The 17,983-nt window shown below is 33.3% G+C and overlaps 2 protein-coding genes across 5 annotated transcripts; both read left to right on the forward strand.

Annotated features, from left to right (window-relative positions):
* The first annotated feature begins 2,282 nt into the window (after positions 1 to 2,282).
* Positions 2,283 to 5,953, forward strand: LOC122020949 (probable mannose-1-phosphate guanylyltransferase 1). Of its 4 annotated transcripts, XM_042579009.1 has the most exons (6): positions 2,291 to 2,438; positions 3,271 to 3,308; positions 3,459 to 3,609; positions 4,672 to 4,734; positions 4,844 to 5,083; positions 5,156 to 5,953. In XM_042579009.1, exons 3-6 carry the CDS (start codon positions 3,499 to 3,501, stop codon positions 5,825 to 5,827), a joined length of 1,086 nt encoding a protein of 361 aa, XP_042434943.1. In that variant the 5' UTR covers positions 2,291 to 2,438; positions 3,271 to 3,308; positions 3,459 to 3,498; the 3' UTR covers positions 5,828 to 5,953. The 4 variants fall into 4 exon arrangements, with proteins under 4 accessions (XP_042434942.1, XP_042434940.1, XP_042434943.1 ...); XM_042579008.1 differs by lacking the exon at positions 3,271 to 3,308 and having other exon boundaries at positions 2,283 to 2,438; XM_042579006.1 differs by lacking the exon at positions 3,271 to 3,308 and having other exon boundaries at positions 2,283 to 2,438; positions 3,479 to 3,609.
* A 1,126-nt stretch (positions 5,954 to 7,079) lies between these two features.
* Positions 7,080 to 7,533, forward strand: LOC122019084 (SKP1-like protein 1A). The gene is made up of 3 exons (XM_042576594.1): positions 7,080 to 7,155; positions 7,238 to 7,316; positions 7,392 to 7,533. Exons 1-3 carry the CDS (start codon positions 7,080 to 7,082, stop codon positions 7,531 to 7,533), a joined length of 297 nt encoding a protein of 98 aa, XP_042432528.1.
* The last annotated feature ends 10,450 nt before the right edge of the window (positions 7,534 to 17,983 follow it).

The raw sequence follows: 17,983 nt of genomic DNA on the forward strand, positions 1-17,983 counted from the left end.
CGATGCGTGAGAGAGCAGACAGGCTCGGTGCGTCCGAGAGACGAGGCTCTACGGAAGAGTACATGGCAGACGAGAAGGAGGCGCACGACATTTCCAAGGGACGAGAAGCCGGAGTGGAAGATTGCTCAAAGGCTAGAAAATGGGTTCAGGTGAGCCCTATTCCGGATGGCGGAAATCACCTAAGTGAGCAGAACCGGAGCGGAAGACCCGGACTCCGGGCGCCCAGACCTGGAATTTCATCTAAACTCGACGTGGAGCGTTCCATTGCGACGGGGATAAAAGTTTATCCCCCTCCAAGCGTCTTGAACCCTTCCAGGCGCCCCGACCAGGGCTATAAATATAACCCTGATCCTAGTATGTCAGAACAACATTTGAAAATTATTCCTTTTTAGTTTTGTTTTGTAATTAAGTGCTTCAACTGTTGTAAGAGGGTTCTCCGCCTGAAGGACATTGTTTAGTGAGCTTCAACTTTCTTAGATTAGCAATCCCCTGATTGCAAACCAAATAACCCTTTTGTGCCTCTTCTTTTTAACCGGTCTCTTATTTCTTTTATGCAAATGTCTATTCTAATCAAGCTATAAGATCGAGAAAGGGGATTTTGTTTGTTTTTATTGTGCAGGCTATTCACCCCCCTCTCCCCTCTTTCTAACCGGCCGCTAAGGGACCTACATGGAAGGACTTATGATAGAGAATGGAGGGATGGGAGCGGCAGGGAGCTTACGACCTATTCGAGAAGAAGCTTGAGGCGGACGAGAAGAAGGGGGTTGCCGGTAGGAGCGAGAGCGATGGAAGCTACTGTGTGGGGAAGGAAGGAGTGAAAAACAAACACTGGAGTGAAATGACTTACAATCAAGAATGGAGGGATAGGAGCGCCAGGAAGCTTTCAATCCATTCGAGAAGAAGCTTGTGACAAATGAGAAGAAGGGGGTTGTTGGCAAGAGCGGGAGTGACGGAAGCTATTGTGCGGCGAAGGAAGGAGCGAGAGTGAGGGACAAGATTTTGGAAAGTCGAGTGAAACTTTTGAATGGAAGGCAGAAGGGGAGAGAAAATAAAAAAAATTAATAATATACTTCTCATTATATATACTCACCTTATGGTGCTCATCTTGTGAGCACCAAATATATATATATATATATATATATATATATATAAAAGATTTAGAATTTAGAGTTTAGTATTTATTATAATATTAAAGTTATTTTTTTTAAAAAAAAAATACACATGGTGCTCATAAGATGAGTATCATAAAATAAATATAATACCAATATATATATAGTTTTGATATTATACGCACCTAATCTTACACATCTAGTATATATCCATTTTTTCCGATTTGAAATTTTTTTGGGTACTTAATACTATAACTCAACCCTTAAATTCTAAAGGTAAAAATTTATTGACATAACTAGGAGCTTAAAAAAATAAAAAATAAATAAATAAAGGAAAAATAAACGTTTCCACTAATTATCTCAACCACTCACGAACACTGGCCACATAAGTCGTTTATGCTAAAAGATATTCTCTCTCTCTATATATAATTGATATATTGCAAGTCGTTTCCTATAGATATGTACGTGCCCCAGGTGCCTTCAATGTATTAGAGGCGCCTTGGACATTTTTTTTAATCAAATACATGTGCCTAATTTTTTTTTTGAGATTTTTTAATTTTTCTAACTTTTTAACCCTAAATACATATAATATATCCCGTCAATATCTAATTTTTTTTAGTTTATATTTTTTTAGCTTGGAACACTATAACCAACTTTTTAACCCTAGAGGTAAAATCTAATTGGCTTAATCCTAGAGCTACAAAAATAAAAATATTATTAGGTACCCTAAATATATACCCCATGACCTTCTAAAATTTTTTAATTTTAAATTTTTTTAACTGAATATTATAATAACTTCTAAATTCTAAAATAAAATCTAATTCGTTTAATCCGGGGGAAATATGTATATTACAATTTTACACTTATATTTTTAGTAACAAACTGGTCAGCAATTAATCTCAATTACGTATTAGACTCTAAAAAAGTAATTGATATTTTTTCCAAAATAATTATTTTTACCCATCAACACGAAATTATTTTTCAACTCACAAATAATTTTATAAAAATATATAAAAACATCTTTTTTCGTTTTTGAAATAAAATTAAATATGTAATTTTCCTTTTCAAAGAAATGCAGCTTCAATTAGTAAAAAATTAATTTAGACAAATTGGAATGTGCCACGTAGGAAAATTCCCTAAATAATTCTTCATTTGATTGTCGACGTCATAAAATGAGTGAATTGTGAATGGAGCTACAAAAGGGGAGAGAACGGGAGGCGTCGGAATCTCATCATCATCGTCTTCCTCACGGGAAGCGGACAGATCGGTTCTCCTTCTGTGGATTCTTTGCGCCGTGCAGCCGTAATCTCTCCTACAAATCTTCTTCTGGTGAGATCCTGTCGTTCTTACATTTGCATCTTCCTTGTTTCGCCCCCTCGCTTTTCATGCTGGTTCTTTGTTCGGATCTCCGTAAGTTCTCGGTCTTCTACACGGTGAGCTTTTTATGTGGGTGGTGGTTTTTCTAAATGCTGGAAGTGTGCAAGTTTAGTCTTGTTCTTTCGTTTCTTAGGATAGATTCGCTTTGGTTAGGTTGTGATCTTCTTATCTCTTCGGTGATTAGGGATTTGAGGCTTGATAGGGTGAGTGAAATTTTATTAAATGTTCACTGCGGAAAAATTAGTATGGGGTTTAGTTTTCTTGTACTATCAATTTCTTGATTGTTAATATAATTAATTAACTTATCCAAGTTTAGCTTTTTTTTTTTCTGTATCTTTCCAAATCCTTTAAATCTTCCGAACTTTCTGAAACGCATTAATTGTATCGCCCCATCTTTAAAACATTATATTCCTGTTATTCTTGGTGGTATATAAGATCAGCAGGTCCTGCCAACATAGCAAACTACACCTCTCCAAACATATGGATGCTATTATTCATCCCTAACACTAAAGCGTCCAACAATAATAGCTGTTTGTTAGGCGAGAGGTGTTTGTTGTTTTGCTGGCAATATCTACTAATCATGAATGTCACCAAGGATATTAGAATTAGATGTCATAATGCTGGTAGGATAAAATTGAAGTGTTTTAGAAAGTTCAACTAAACGTTGAAAGCAAATAAAAGGTTTGGATAGATATGAAAAAAAGAGTTCTGGAATAAATCAATTAACTAATTCTTTTTTATTTATATAAGAGAATAATCTTATTTTCATCCCTTGTCATAATAGGGTGTGAGTTCATGCTTAGTTCGAGATCATAATCCTGAGTAAGTGCACATCAATTTAACCCCCAATGTCTCAATGGATACTTGCTTTACCTTTTATGTTCTCTCTGGAATATCCTCAACTTTCAACATTCATGTATTTGCTCTTTATTGTCAAAGCTTAATAGATTTGGCTTGTCTTTTGGTCTTCAGACCTTCCATCTTATTTACAGGGTAAAAGAAATTATTTACCATGAAAGCACTCATTCTTGTTGGAGGATTTGGCACCCGCCTTCGACCTTTGACTCTTAGTTTCCCCAAGCCACTTGTTGATTTTGCTAACAAACCAATGATCCTTCATCAGGTATTGTTTATGACTCTACTACATTACTACTTACATTAATGAGGATATCGAGTGTTGAATCTATTGATGATGCCTAATGATGTTGTTGGAATTTGTTAACGTCAATCTAGCTAGCTTTCGGTAGGAGACGTAGTGTTGTGTCTCATCATCGGACAATGTTCAACCATTTGCACCTCGTTTCTGTCATCATTGTTTGTTGTGATCTGTGGTTGTTCTAGGGGTGCATGACGAGGAATGGCTACAAATTTACTTAAGATAATTTAAATTTCAGTTTTAGAGATCAATTAATTCACAATTAAATATGATTTATTATTTGATTTGTGTTCACAACTTTTTGATCCCATTTTCTTAACCAATTGTGCATCACTTATTAGTCCTGTGAATATTAACACTTATGTATACTTGATTTTGCATTCGTGCATTTGCATCCATGGACCATGCTTTGTACACCCCTGCCTTCATTTGATCAAACCGGATCAATCCTTCATCAGTCGAATACTCAAATAGTGTTCGAATACTCATGATGGATATTAATTTTTCATCCACTAAAGGAATTAATTTACAATGATTTACTTGCCAAATAGTCCCTCTATATTCCTATTCAGCTAAGTGGTTACGAATATCAATTTCTTACAAATCAATTGTTCTAACTTATACTTTTTCTGATGCTCTAGTGGAAGTAACTGGATATTTTATGACAGCTTGAGTATCAGTTGATCCACTGTTTGGATCTTTACTAGGAAAATTTCATTTATGTCTTGAGATTTATTTTTTGAATTTTTTTTTGCTGGTTCAGTTAATAGTCATATTAACAGCACTATTGCCGCATCTTTATTTTTTTTATTAGTTTACTTGAAAACTAGGTTTGCCATTTTATTCCTTTTTAAAAAAATGATTGTGCCTTCTACTTGTAGACACAATCGCATTCTTGTGAATTGATGCATGTCCACCAGGAATCTTGCATGAAAAACTTCAATGGTCTTTGTTTTAGTTGGAATCAATGGTTTGCTGCGTGTGTGCATGCATGGCATTTGATTTTCTATCTCAAAAACATCTTTTCAGATTGAAGCTTTGAAGGATGTTGGAGTCACTGAAGTCATTTTGGCCATCAATTATCAGCCAGAGGTACGAGATACGATGCATCCATCTTTGTGCATTATTGTATATTCATACTCGAATAGAAATTCTCATCATTATAGGGTCTGAAATCCCTCATCCTTGCCCTTTAAAATAGGTTATGATCAACTTTCTGAAGGACTTTGAGGATAAGCTTGGAATTAAAATCATCTGCTCACAAGAGACTGAACCACTTGGAACTGCTGGTCCCCTGGCTTTAGCCAGAGACAAACTAATAGATGGTTCAGGTGAACCCTTCTTCGTCCTAAACAGTGACGTTATAAGTGAATACCCCTTTGCTGAACTGATCCAGTTTCACAAAGTACATGGTGGAGAGGCAAGCATTATGGTGACCAAGGTACAGTAGAGAAATCTCTAGTGGTTCATTCTTTTGCCTTGTTCCTGTTACTAGACGATTCCTACTTAATAGGTTGATGAACCATCCAAATATGGTGTCGTGGTCATGGACGAAGAGAGTGGAAGGGTCGATAGGTTTGTGGAGAAGCCAAAAATTTTTGTCGGGAACAAGATCAATGCTGGGATTTACTTGCTGAATCCATCCGTCTTGGATCGTATCCAGCTTAGGCCAACCTCTATCGAGAAGGAAGTTTTTCCAAAAATTGCAACAGAGAAACAACTCTATTCCATGGTCCTACCAGGTTTCTGGATGGACATCGGCCAGCCAAAGGACTACATCACAGGCTTAAGGCTCTACCTGGACTCATTGCGGAAAAAAGCACCATCGAAGTTAGCTGCAGGCCCCCATATCGTCGGCAATGTTCTGATCCATGACAATGCTGTGGTAGGAGAGGGATGCCTCATTGGCCCAGACGTTGCCATTGGTCCTGCATGCGTGATCGAGGCAGGAGTAAGGTTGTCAAGGTGCACGGTGATGCAAGGTACCCGCATCAAGAAGCACGCATGCGTCTCCAGCAGCATTATCGGTTGGCACTCGACAGTGGGGCAATGGGCGCGGATTGATAACATGACCATCCTCGGCGAGGACGTGCATGTTTCTGATGAGGTATACAGCAATGGAGGGGTTATTCTTCCACACAAGGAAATCAAGTCAAGCATCTTGAATCCTGAGATAGTGATGTGAGAAGCCTAGCAACTGTCTCAAATTCTCTCAAGTGCAATAATGGTCCTCTTTTTCTTTCAGTTTTCAGTAATTTGGCTGTTGATATTTAGTTGGTTCTTAAAATTGGGTTATCTAATGTTGGGTTTACTTGAATAGAAAAAAATAAAAAGGAAATGAAATAGTTCGCAAAAGGGCAAAAGAATAAAGGGAAAGGAATAAATTATGTTATTCTATCTTCAATTAATTTATGGGTTCTTTAACATCATTATCTTACAATTTCAAAATTGTCAAAATGACAATTAAAATTCTAAACTCTTATCACTTCGATCTTGTCATTAATAATGTTGATTATGTAACATGGTTATAACTTCAATGTTAAGTCATTGGTATTGGTATAGGTCATTGCTTCATAAGTCTTGAGATCAATTTTTAATGGGGTAAAATATTTTATTGAGTGTTTAACGTTATGTAAATGGTCGCTGGGGTAAAATGTATATTATATGATTTATTTGTCTGTATGTTATGGTTGGTTTGGTGATAGTAGCCGTTTGAGATGAGCAATTTCTGAAAAAAATAATGAGGGGATAAAAAATTTGAATGGACAAGTTAATGATTTTGATACTCAAGGGTATTTGTGAAAAAAAAGAGATTATGTTATAAAAGGACCTCGACTAACAAACTTGGTGGTAAAATTGTAAATGTTATAAAAATTAAGTGGTGCATTGTAACTTACGAAGTCAGGGGTGAATGAAAGAAAGCACAGGAAACTCTATGGGGGCCAACGTGAAATTGGCAAGACAAATTTAAATGGGCCAATTATGAAAGAAAATAAATAGGACAAAAATCAAGAATGCTCGTCATTTATTAGGTACTATTATTTTGATAATATATATATATATATATATAAAATTGCTATTCGATTAAAATGACTTAATCAAAAGTATCTAAACTTAATCAAAATTAAATTTTAATTTAATCAAGATCTAGTCAATATTATTATAGTAGCTATTATTCAGAATTATAATAGCTACAATGATTATTCTGAATTAATTTTGGTCATGTTAAAAGAATTTTTTAAATAAAATTTAAGTAATGTAAACTAAATTAATAAAAAAAATATTTATATTCTCCTAGTTTGAGAGGGAGAGAAGGTTAATGGGTAGGGAGAGAAGGTTAATAGGGTAGGTAATGAAGGTTAAATATATAAAGTTATAAAATAGTCTGCATTTGCTCTTGTTGTGATTTACTCTTGTTGTGAACTCTGACGGTCGTGATGGCGATGGAGACCTCAACACAGGAATCGCCGATCAATCCCAACATCTTCACGTTTGACCCCCACCTATCTACGTGTATGACTTTCTTACCTCTTTTTTTTTTCTTTATTGATCTCTCCTTCCCTCAATCTTTTCATGCAATTTTGTTCTTGGATAGTCGAAGACATGGCGAGGATGATCACGTTGAGGAGCTCAGACTGTGAGGTGTTCGAGGTGGAGGAGATAGTGATAATGGAGTCATAGACCATCAAGAACATAATTGAGGATGATTGTACCGACAATGACATCCCCCTCCCCAACATTTCCTCCAGGATCCTCGCCAAGGTGGTTGAGTACTACAAGAAGCACATTGATGTTGCCGTCTCCAAGTCCTTGTTCGACGACACCGCTAGATCTGGGATCTCTAATGAGGACCTCAAGTCTTGGGATGCCAAGTTCGTCAAAGTTGACTAGGCAAACCTCTTCGATTGAAGGAGGGATAAAATTGAAACAAGTTTCCTTCCCCTTCCTTTCACTCCGATTTGGGGTGTAAGAAATTGCGTCTATTCCCGCATGTAGGGGTAAAGCTTATCCTTCTCTCCCTTTCCCCTCCTTAATCACTCCATCCCAAACAAGAGTCAACTCTCTCCTTTCCCTTGTTTATCCTTCCTCTTCCCTCACCTCCTCCCAAATACAACGTAAAAGCAAAATATTATTGGCATAATTTGGAGTTTAATTTTTTTTTTTAAAAAAATACCGATGGTGATGCTGATATATATGAAAGAACATTTCAACATACCAATTAGAAAAACTAATAGATATATAATAAAATTTAGTTATTTTTTCAAATGAACAATTTAATTCCTTAAATCTACGACATTTATATAATCAAGGACTTTTTCCTTTTCAACAATACTATATGCACATCACAGAACACAACCTCTTCATCTATCTGATGAAGGAGAAGAAATGTTTACCCTCATAACTTAAGAATTAGCAAGAATACTCTTACAATACAAATATAATTATATCCATTTAGGAATAATTGTGTTTGGTCTTTGTGGACTCACAAGGAAAAGTATAGGAGCTAAAGTCTTTTTTAGTTTTGTATGATTCTCGATTTTCAGATACTGACAAAGTAGTTATTGGCTTAATCGAAGTAGATATGAATAGTAATCTAGGGATTACTTATTTATGCCTAAACTTCAACATGACTATTATGGATTTTATTGAACATATTAAAATCTCTGTCCAAGCAAGAGGCTATGGAGACTTTCAAAAATATAATATATAAATTGATATAATTTTCCTAGAGAAAACAATGACCAATATCAATAATAGTTTAAATGCACAAATAAACAATATTTTTGAAACTCTTACTACATGAGGTATTTATTTCCTCAAACCAAAAAACTTTTCTTCTGACATATTAGCAAGATTAGATTGGAACCAATGAAATATATTATTTATAAAGATAGACATGAGAGCTCTATGATTATATTTCATAATTATAAACCCTCCATTTCACAAGAAGAATATGACGAACCTATTAATCATAACCTAAATTTAATAAATCTTGAATATATTCCTATCTTAAATACTGAAATCTCACAAAACACATACCAACTGAAATTGCCCAATACTTTACTCCTGAGGAGCTACTGGAATTAGAAGTTTTTGATAAAACACACCAAAAGTTAAAACCAAATTAGATATTACACTTTGATGATGCCCCCAATATTATTGTCACAAAATAACTATAGAAGTTAATCTTATGAATCCTGCTGAATCCAAAGGTAATAGTACTTCTAGACCACAACCATTACAAGTACATTATCCAGAAAGTTTCATTGTGGTCTACAGCAATTTTAGGCTTTGATACCAAAATTTTTGGAGGTGTATGCTCCTATTGGAGTAATAAGGGTGTATGCTCCTATTGGAGTTATGATGTAAGGGTGTATTTTCAAATTTTGAGTGGTTTTATTAAAACCAGTTTTGGTTGTTTTGGGGCTTGTGAATGAGTTGAGATGCTCAGGAGATTGGTTTGAGGTACTTAGGGTTTGTTCCAAATCGTTGAAAAAGAGATACTAGATTAAGAGATGGGTTATTCTATTTTTCTACCTTAATTTTTATTTGGTTTTCTTCAAATGAGTCTTGTAAAGGACCTCACAAAGAACCAATACCCTGACTATTGTTCAATAATCTAGGCAGTGCCTTCCTTAGCTTACACAAGACTTATTTGGCCAAAATTTTGCAATTCTTTATACAATAACTATTCACACCTGGTTATTTAGAAAAGGGCTGAGGAAATTTTATAAGATTAAGTAGAGGTGGGAAATAATAAGGCAAAGCCGTCTCTGACCTAGCAACAAGTCTAATTCATCATAAAAAGATTTTTATTAAACAGAGAAATTTACTGACCAAACATAATAGAAATGAGACAAAATAGAAAGAAGTTACATTTAGAATATACAAATAGGTGAAAATTACATGTGAAAATACTAGAAACTTACAAACTGAGAAACTTGCACACTAGACTTGCATATGGGGAAATTACTTGCACACTGTGTCAGATGCTTTGCAAGGAGAGAGTTGAGGGTCTTTTATAGGGAGAAGAAGGTTGCTTAGCAAAGAATAAAAAGTATAGCATAGAGAGGAAGGAAATTTTTGCTGGAGAGCAAAGAAGAAGGGGGGTCTGGAAGAGAAGATAGGTGGTTCAGTGCATGGAAGAAAGAAGTGGAGGTACTGTTGTGAGTGGAGAAAGTACTGTCATGAGTAGAGAAGATAATGTTTTGAGTGGAGAAAGTGGAGTTGTATGTCATGTCTGTTGTCACTTTATAAGTTTGGCATCATAGTTGACATCAATTTATAGTCCATCATATTTTCTAGGTTGTGTTCACTAGTTGAGTCTAAGGATGGAACTTGAGAACTATTGGCCTGGGTGGCAGAACGAGTATAGTACAGGGCTTCCATGTAAGCTCTGACTGAAAGGAATGAGCTGGCTAATCTTTTGTTGCTAAGTACGTAGTTCAATTTTTCTCTGATAATGTTGGAAGAGTGTAATATGTTGAGTAGTAACTAGAATGGGAAAATCTGGTACCCATATCTTTGGGCCAATAGATTTTAGGATCTTCAAGTCTGTCCCAAGACCAATTAGTGCCTTGAATAGGAACTCTCCAATGTTTGAGTTGATTGGCTAATGTTGGGAGGGCTTCCAACTCAATGTCTGGATTAGAGGGATAGTCTTCAATTTTTGCTTGATATCCTCTAACTTCATTAATGTCTATCTTGATCAAGTGTCTAACATATTCAATTTACGTTCAATCCATTCTAGAGGAGATCTGTCAAATGTGCAAACAATGAACGTTTCTTCTTCTTCTTCTTCTTCTAAGGCAAGAGAGATAATAGTACCCAATTTCTTTGGAAAAGTCTTTACTAAGTATAGATCATGCACCTAGAGTCTGTAAAAGAGACCATAGTGTAGGTCCGGTGAGGTCGATCGGCTAGAGAAGGGGGGGGGGGTGAATAACCCTAAAAATAAGTTAGAGAAATTCTCTTGCTTTTTGAACTAGGTAAGGACACAAGATTAGTTAGCCATAAGCAATTAACATTTAAAAGAATAACAACTTTAAAATAATAAGTAAGATGGCTAAGTTTACTTGGTTATAACTTAAGTAGTTGTTAATTTAAGGCAGTTGAAAGCACTAAAAGATCTCCTTCATTGAAGGCGGAGAAACCTATTACACACTTTGATAGCTCAAGAAAAGATTAGGAATTGAATATAAAAGTTATTGCTTTATTCTTAGAATTAAGGGGCTTTTTATAGCCTCCTAGGATGAAGTAATCGTTGGTATTCATCATTTGGAGGTGCCTCTAAAGAAGTCCAGGGTGCCTCCAGTGTGGATAAATATTTATTCAAACTCCAACGGTCGACCAACGACTTTGCAAGAATGGAGGCATCTCAGTTGCTCCAGGGCGCTTCCAAGGGAGACGTGAGGGTGCCTCTAAGCTCCAACAGGGTGTCTCCTTTAAGTGGCGCGAGGGCGTCTCTGGATCCCATGAGGGTGCCTCTAAGCTAGGTGCAAAGGTGCCTCCAAGTTAGGCCCGAGGGTGCCTCTAGCTGTAGCAGATTCCAAAATCAGTTCGAAGTTGACTTTCTTCACATGGGTGATGCTCTTGTCATACAGAGTTGAACTTATCCAAACTCAACTCTAGCCTTCTTCTTGAGCATGCTTCCTCCCAACTTCTTGTCCCTTTAATGCTCCACGCATATCCTCCTCCTCTACTGGTGTACTCTGTTAGATTGTAGAGCTCGCTAGAGGGGGGGGGGGAGGGGTGAATAGCGATTTCAAATTTTGGATTAAGTACGCAGTGGAAAAAGTATAAACAAATGCTAGCACGAACTAGTTTTACTTGGTTCAGAGCCTTGGTCGACTCCTACTTCAAGGCCCGTACTCGTCGAGTGCTTTCGTTGGGCAATCACTAATAGTTCAAAAATTGATTACAATAGTAAGTACAAGAACTATTATAAGGAAAATACCGACAACAATAAGAAAACAAAACTTGAGCCACAGGTTGTCAGAGAGACTTCGTAGTGTCACAGGAGCAGAGTGCAACAGAGCAGTTGTTAGCAGAAGTTGTTTTTGATGCTCCGTGGAGACCTTCTTTTATAGGCATGCTCCAGGCGCCCGGATCCCTTCCGGGCGCTTGGACCGTGACGTCGACCGTCCAATCAGCGCTCGCTTAGCTGTCAGGATAACTTCTGCCTTTCGGGTGCTCAGACTGATTTTGGGCGCCCGGACCACCTTTCTCCAGAAAGTCTTTCTCTTGCAAGAAAGTGTTAGTCCGAGGTAAAATAACAGTTAAACTATTCTACAAAATAGAAGTTAGCACAACTATAGTAAAAGAGTAGCAATTAGATTCTGTCTCACCGAAATCGGAATCTAGTCACGATCTTAATTTAGAATTCCGAAATAGTTCTAAGTTGGATCGATGCCTATTGTTCCCTCGAACGGGGAATGCATCCTCACCAAATGACTCTCCTCCAGTGACTTACCTTAACTTACCTGTAGATGTCCGGTCAGCCCGTCGACCCGTTTGGACTTTGTCCCAGCTATCAAGTCAGCTCGTCGACCTAGATGGACTTCGTGTCAGACATCCGATCAGCCCGTCGACCAGTCTAGACTTCGTGCCAGCTATCGGGTCAACCCGTCGACCTAGCCGGGCTTCGTGCCAGCTATCAGGTCATCCCGTCGACCTAGCTGATCTTCGTGCCAGCTATCAGGTTAACTCGTCGACCTAGCTGGACTTCTTCTGTACACTTATTCAAAGTATTAGATCACATTGAAATTAACTTAACCTTATTTTGTCATTCATCAAAACTTGAGTTAGACCGTCAGTGCTAACCGCACCAACAATCTTCCCCTTTTTTATGCAATGACAATCTGGGTTAAGTTAGTAAAAAAATATGCAAAAACATAAGCAAGTGTAAGACATGATTTTTAAGTTAGTCATGTTTTATGTTTGGTATTTTGTTGCTAACTAACTTAAACCACCAAACCCCCCCTTTGGCATTCATAAAAAAAAATGACAAGCATAGATAATTTTCAGGTTGACAATGGAAAATAAGTTAACTTTGAAATAAATTTTAACATTAGAGAATTAAAATATTCAGGTTGACCTAGGGGAGTTAACTTAAAAAAAAATAAGTTAAAGGAAGATTTGAAAAAGTTTAAAAAGATCATAAATAGTTATCTTTTTCAAAATTGCTAAGTTTTTGTAAATATCTAACTTTTTTTTTTCAGAAATACTAAGGCAAAAACCTATTAAGTTTGTAAAATTGAGGTAATTTTCAGAGTATATTTCAAAAATAAGTTTTGTAAAATTAAACGAATTTTCAAACACCAGCTTGGAAAATTAAACCAATTTTCAAACATAAGTCCAATTTTTAGAAATAAGTTAATGAAAGTCCTTTTCAAAAATAAATTTTTGAAAGCCATTTTCAAAAATAAGTTTTTGAAAGGTTATTTTCAAAAAAACATAAGTTTTTGAAAGTTATTTTCAAAAGCAAGCTTGCAAAATTAATGCAATTTTCAAAAATATGTTTATAAAAGCCAATGTTCAAAAATAAGTTTATAAAATTAAAACAATTTTTCAAAACATTTATCAAAAATAAGTTTGAAAAATTAAAAGAATTTTGCTAAAGTATTTTACAAAATGATGGAGGAATTGAGAGAGACGTCTTACATAGAATACAAGCAGGACGGGTGAAATGGAGGGGAGCGTCGGGTGTTTTATGTGACCGTAAAGTACCTCTTAAACTTAAAGGTAAGTTCTATAAAACCGCGGTTAGACCTGCTATGTTATATGGAGCTGAATGTTGGGCTATGACTCGAGCACATGAGCATAAGATGAGAGTTGCAGAGAGGAGGATGTTAAGGTGGATGTGTGGACATACGAAGATGGACAAAATAAGGAATGAGAGCATTAGAGAGAAAGTCGGAGTTGCATCTATTGAGGATAAACTCCGAGAGACACGTTTAAGATGGTACGGACATGTACTTAGACGACCAATAAATGCTCCAGTTAGGCGATGTGAAACTATGATAAACATGCATATCAAACGAGGAAGAGGAAGACCAAAAATGACTTGGTTAGCAACAATAAAACAAGATAAAATTTATTTAAATATAGATGATGATATAATAGGAGATAGAGCTCAATGGCGTAAAAGGATTCATACAGCCGACTCCACCTAGTGGGAAAAGGCTTGGTTGTTGTTGTTGTTGTATTTTGAAAAATACTTTTCAAAAATAATTTTGCAAAAATATTTTCAAAGAAGAGAAAATAATAAGTATGAAAATAATTTGAATTAATCATTCTCCTGAACCTAACATTAACATTTAACGTAAGATTCTCAAAGTATTATTTTTTTAAAGATTGAGGTAGGATTTTCAAAAGAGATTTTAAAGAGAGATTGGATAAGAAATAAAAAACCTAAGGAATTTATAATAAAAAACTTAAGGAACTAATTTTTTTAAGTAAAAACAAACTTTGATCTCTCCCTACATTTGATGCTCCCCCTTAATTTATTGCTTTCCATTAATTTATCTCACCCCTTAAGTTAACACTAAGGTTTGAATTTTAATTTAAGTTTTTAGATTAAGTTAATTTTTTCTTAAGTTAATTTTAAATTTACGTTTTAATGTATAGTCAAATTTGATTTAAAAATGACTTAGAGCTAATACTTTAATTATGTTAAATTAAGATACTGATCAAGTCAACTAAGTTCTTAAATAAGGTTAGACTAAATAAATAAATTTTAATTATTATTATTTTTTGTTTAATTAACTTTAAAGTTTAGGTTAATTGAATTTTGATTTAAATGATTTTTAAAGGAATTTTTAAAATAATTTTAAAGTAACTAAAAGTATTTTTAAAGGTTTTTTTTAAAATAACTTTTAAGAGATTTAAAATAATTTTTTAAAAAGATTTTTAAAACAACTTTTAAAAGATATTTAAAATAATTTTTAAAATAACTTTTTAATAGATTAATTAATCTGTTAAATAAGTTAGAAGATAAGTAGGTTAGGTTAATTTTTTTAATTAAGATTAGGAATTAACTAAATTAAATAAGTTGTAAATTTCAAGTTGTTAAATTACGTTGAAATTTAAGTTAAGCAACATAGATTGGAATTAATTTTAATTTTAAGTTTATATTTAATTTAAGTTTAACTTAATTTAAATTTAATTTTAATTTAACTTTAAAGTTTACTTTTAATTTTAAGTTTTATTTTAAGTTTTATTTTAAGTTTAAAGTTTAATTTTTAACATAATTTAAGTTTTAAGTTTAACATAATTTAATTAATTTAATTTAATTTAATTAGTTTAATTTAATTAAAATTTAAATTTAATATAATTTAATTTAATTTTTAGTTAAGTTAATTTTAAATTTGATTTTTTACTTTTAGTTTTGGTTTTGATTAAGTTACTTTAAAATAATTTTTAAGATAGTTTTAAAGTTAAAATAATTTTTAAAATAGATTTTTACGTTAATTTTTTAAAATAGATTTTTAAGTTAATTTTAAAATAATTTTTTAAAATATATTTTTCAGTTAATTTATAAAATAATTTTTAAAATATATTTTTAAGTTAATTTTTGAAATAATTTTTATGTTAAATTAATTTTCTAAAATAATTTTTAAGTTAAATTAATTTTTAAAATAATTTTTAAGTTAAGATAATTTTAAAGTAATTTTTAAGTTAAATTAATTTTTAGAATAATTTTTAAGTTAAAATAAATATTAAAATAATTTTTAGGTTAAGATAATTTTTAAAATAATTTTTATGTTAATTTAATTTTTAAAAATAATTTTTAAGTTAAATTAATTTTAAAAATAATTTTTAGGTTAAATTAATTTTTAAGTTAAATTAATTTCTAAAATAATTTTTAAGTTAAGTTAATTTTTCAAATAATTTTTAAGTTAAGTTTTTAAAATAATTTTTAAGTTAAATTAATTTTTTAAAATAATTTTTAAGTTAAATTATTATTTTTAAATAATTTTTAAGTTAAGTTTTTAAATTGATTTTTATGTTAAATTGTTTTTTTAAAATAATTTTTAAGTTAAGTTTTTAAATTAATTTTTAAGTTAAGATAATTTTAAAGTAATTTTAAATTAAATGAATTTTTAAAATAATTTTTAGGTTAAAATAAATTTTAAAAATAAATTTTAAGTTAAAATAATTTTTAAGTGAAAATAATTTTAAAAATATTTTTTTAGTTAAAATAATTTTTAAGTTATAATAATTCTTTAAAATAATTTTTAAGTTAAATTAAATTTTAAAATAATTTGTAAATAATTTTTAAGTCAAAAAAATTTGTAATTGAATTTTTAATTAAATTAAATTTGATTTAGTTTAATTTAATTTAATTTTAATTTGATTTGATTTGATTCGATTCGATTTTACTTGATTCGATTCGATTTGATTCGAATCGATTCGTTTCAATTCGATTCGATTCAGTTGGATTTGAGTTTATTTGATTTGAAGTCCTTAGTCATATCACCTGATCTATTTTTTCAATCAGGGGAACCTATAATTTTTGTGAGATGAAGTTAAGTTCAATTTTTAGGATTTGGTTTAACTTTGTGTTAGATTCAGATTTTGCTTTGGGCTCAATAAATAAACATTCTTTGGATAAGCTTCTGGGCTATGGTGAGTCACTTAGACATCATTAGAGTAACCATATCTTCAAGATTTTTCAAATAATCCTATCCACTGAACTTAGTACAAAACTTTGGTCTAACTAGTTAGAATCCGTAAGGGGTAGCTTCAGTTAGTTCTACTCAGCCAAATGCACGAGGTCGAAGCCATATCTTCCTAGACATGCATAGACTGAGCTTCCCTAACTTACTATCATCCAAAACTTCACCAGTACCGTAGGTCAAGTTAAACTTAGTCCCTTTTTTAACTAATCATAGTTACCTTGCCGGGTAGGTTAGTTTTGTAGGTGTCAGCTATTCTGGAGCCTCCTCCTAAATTATTGATCCGATTTAGGTTTTAGTTTTGGGTTTATGTTGATTACTTTTATAATTGTATTTAGCTTGATGATAGTCTGATTTTTGGTAGGTTATAAAATAGTTTGATTTAGATTTAGTTGGTCTAGGATTGTGTTTTGACTTTTGATTTGGTTTATCTGATTTTACATAAAATATTTTATCTTTGGGTATGTAATATTAGTTAATTTCTACTTGCGTGGTTAAGTACGCTTTCGAAATCCAAGCTTTAGTTTGTTGTTTATGTTGAGTTATTAGTGATATAAATGCCTTATTTATATTTGACTTGTTTCCAAGTCCAAATTTATTAGATTTTTGATTATTTAATATAAGGTTTAAATTTTTGGATCTATCTATAAATTTTTCTAAAAGCCCTTTTAGTTTTATAATTTCAATTTTTAGTGTTGAATTTTCCTCCTTAAATGTTAAAACTATATTTGGATTAGAATTTGTAATTTGTTCCTTGAGGTGTTGGTTTTTCTCAAGAAGCATTTTATTTTCATTTTCAATTGTAGTTAACTTTCTATCTAAACATGCAATAAATTTAAAAAACTTCTTATTAAAATTAAGATATACCTCCTCAGGACCTTTGGAAACGAGTACGAACTCGTGGTTCGATTCGGGTTCGGACACGTCTTCTGATTCGTCCTCTGATTCTGATTCGCGGGTGATAACTATGATTTTGGCTATATTATCTTGATTCATAATGCATGCTTTTGATGATTTATTCATAGCTTAATCTCACATATACATTATATTTCATAATTGCATGTGATCTTGGACTTAATTGCAATTTAGCCAATTATCATGGTATGTGATGCTAATATTTGCTTATGATTTTGTAGGCATCAAAAGGGTCATGGACCCGATCAAATCAGGTCATACTTGGGCTTAAATCAAGGCCTAATCAAGTCGATCAAGCCTTGGAGTGTTCTGGACCGTCCATTGAAGATCAAGCAGATCTGGGCCATCCGTTGAAGATCTGGTCAATTCAACCTAATGAGAAGCACATCTCAGCCGTTGATGAAGATCTAGAGCTTTCTATTCTGATATGAGATATCTCCACCGTTGATCGAGCCCGAATTAATCTAGACCGTCCGATCAGATTTGAAAGGGGTATAAAGGCTTTGAGAAGCTATAGTGCAAGTTCGAGCTCGGCGTTTTCGCGACCACTGTTCCTGCGTCTTCTTCTTCTTCGCGACGCCGCAACCTCCCATTCCACATTTCAGATCCGTGAGCAATTCTTCTTCATCGCCGGCGATTCCCGAGCTCCGACGATCTTCGTCCTAGGTCACAGAGAGCAGTCGAGGGTGTTTCCCAGTCCGCGCGTTGAATCTGATTTCCATCCGCGATCCAGGCTGAGGGTGTTT

Source organism: Zingiber officinale, chromosome 9A (assembly GCF_018446385.1).
Source record: "Zingiber officinale cultivar Zhangliang chromosome 9A, Zo_v1.1, whole genome shotgun sequence".
Taxonomy (NCBI): domain Eukaryota; kingdom Viridiplantae; phylum Streptophyta; class Magnoliopsida; order Zingiberales; family Zingiberaceae; genus Zingiber; species Zingiber officinale.

What these genes read in the sequence shown, in the direction of transcription:
- LOC122020949 (XM_042579008.1), top strand. Translation starts at nt 3,499, where the DNA reads ATGAAAGCACTCATTCTTGTTGGAGGATTTGGCACCCGCCTTCGACCT. An exon ending in AACCAATGATCCTTCATCAG is followed by an intron (nt 3,610 to 4,671) that starts GTATTGTTTATG and finishes ACATCTTTTCAG; the next exon opens with ATTGAAGCTTTGAAGGATGT. An exon ending in CAAGCATTATGGTGACCAAG is followed by an intron (nt 5,084 to 5,155) that starts GTACAGTAGAGA and finishes CCTACTTAATAG; the next exon opens with GTTGATGAACCATCCAAATA.
- LOC122019084 (XM_042576594.1), top strand. Translation starts at nt 7,080, where the DNA reads ATGGCGATGGAGACCTCAACACAGGAATCGCCGATCAATCCCAACATC. An exon ending in TGACCCCCACCTATCTACGT is followed by an intron (nt 7,156 to 7,237) that starts GTATGACTTTCT and finishes GTTCTTGGATAG; the next exon opens with TCGAAGACATGGCGAGGATG. An exon ending in GAGGAGATAGTGATAATGGA is followed by an intron (nt 7,317 to 7,391) that starts GTCATAGACCAT and finishes CATTTCCTCCAG; the next exon opens with GATCCTCGCCAAGGTGGTTG.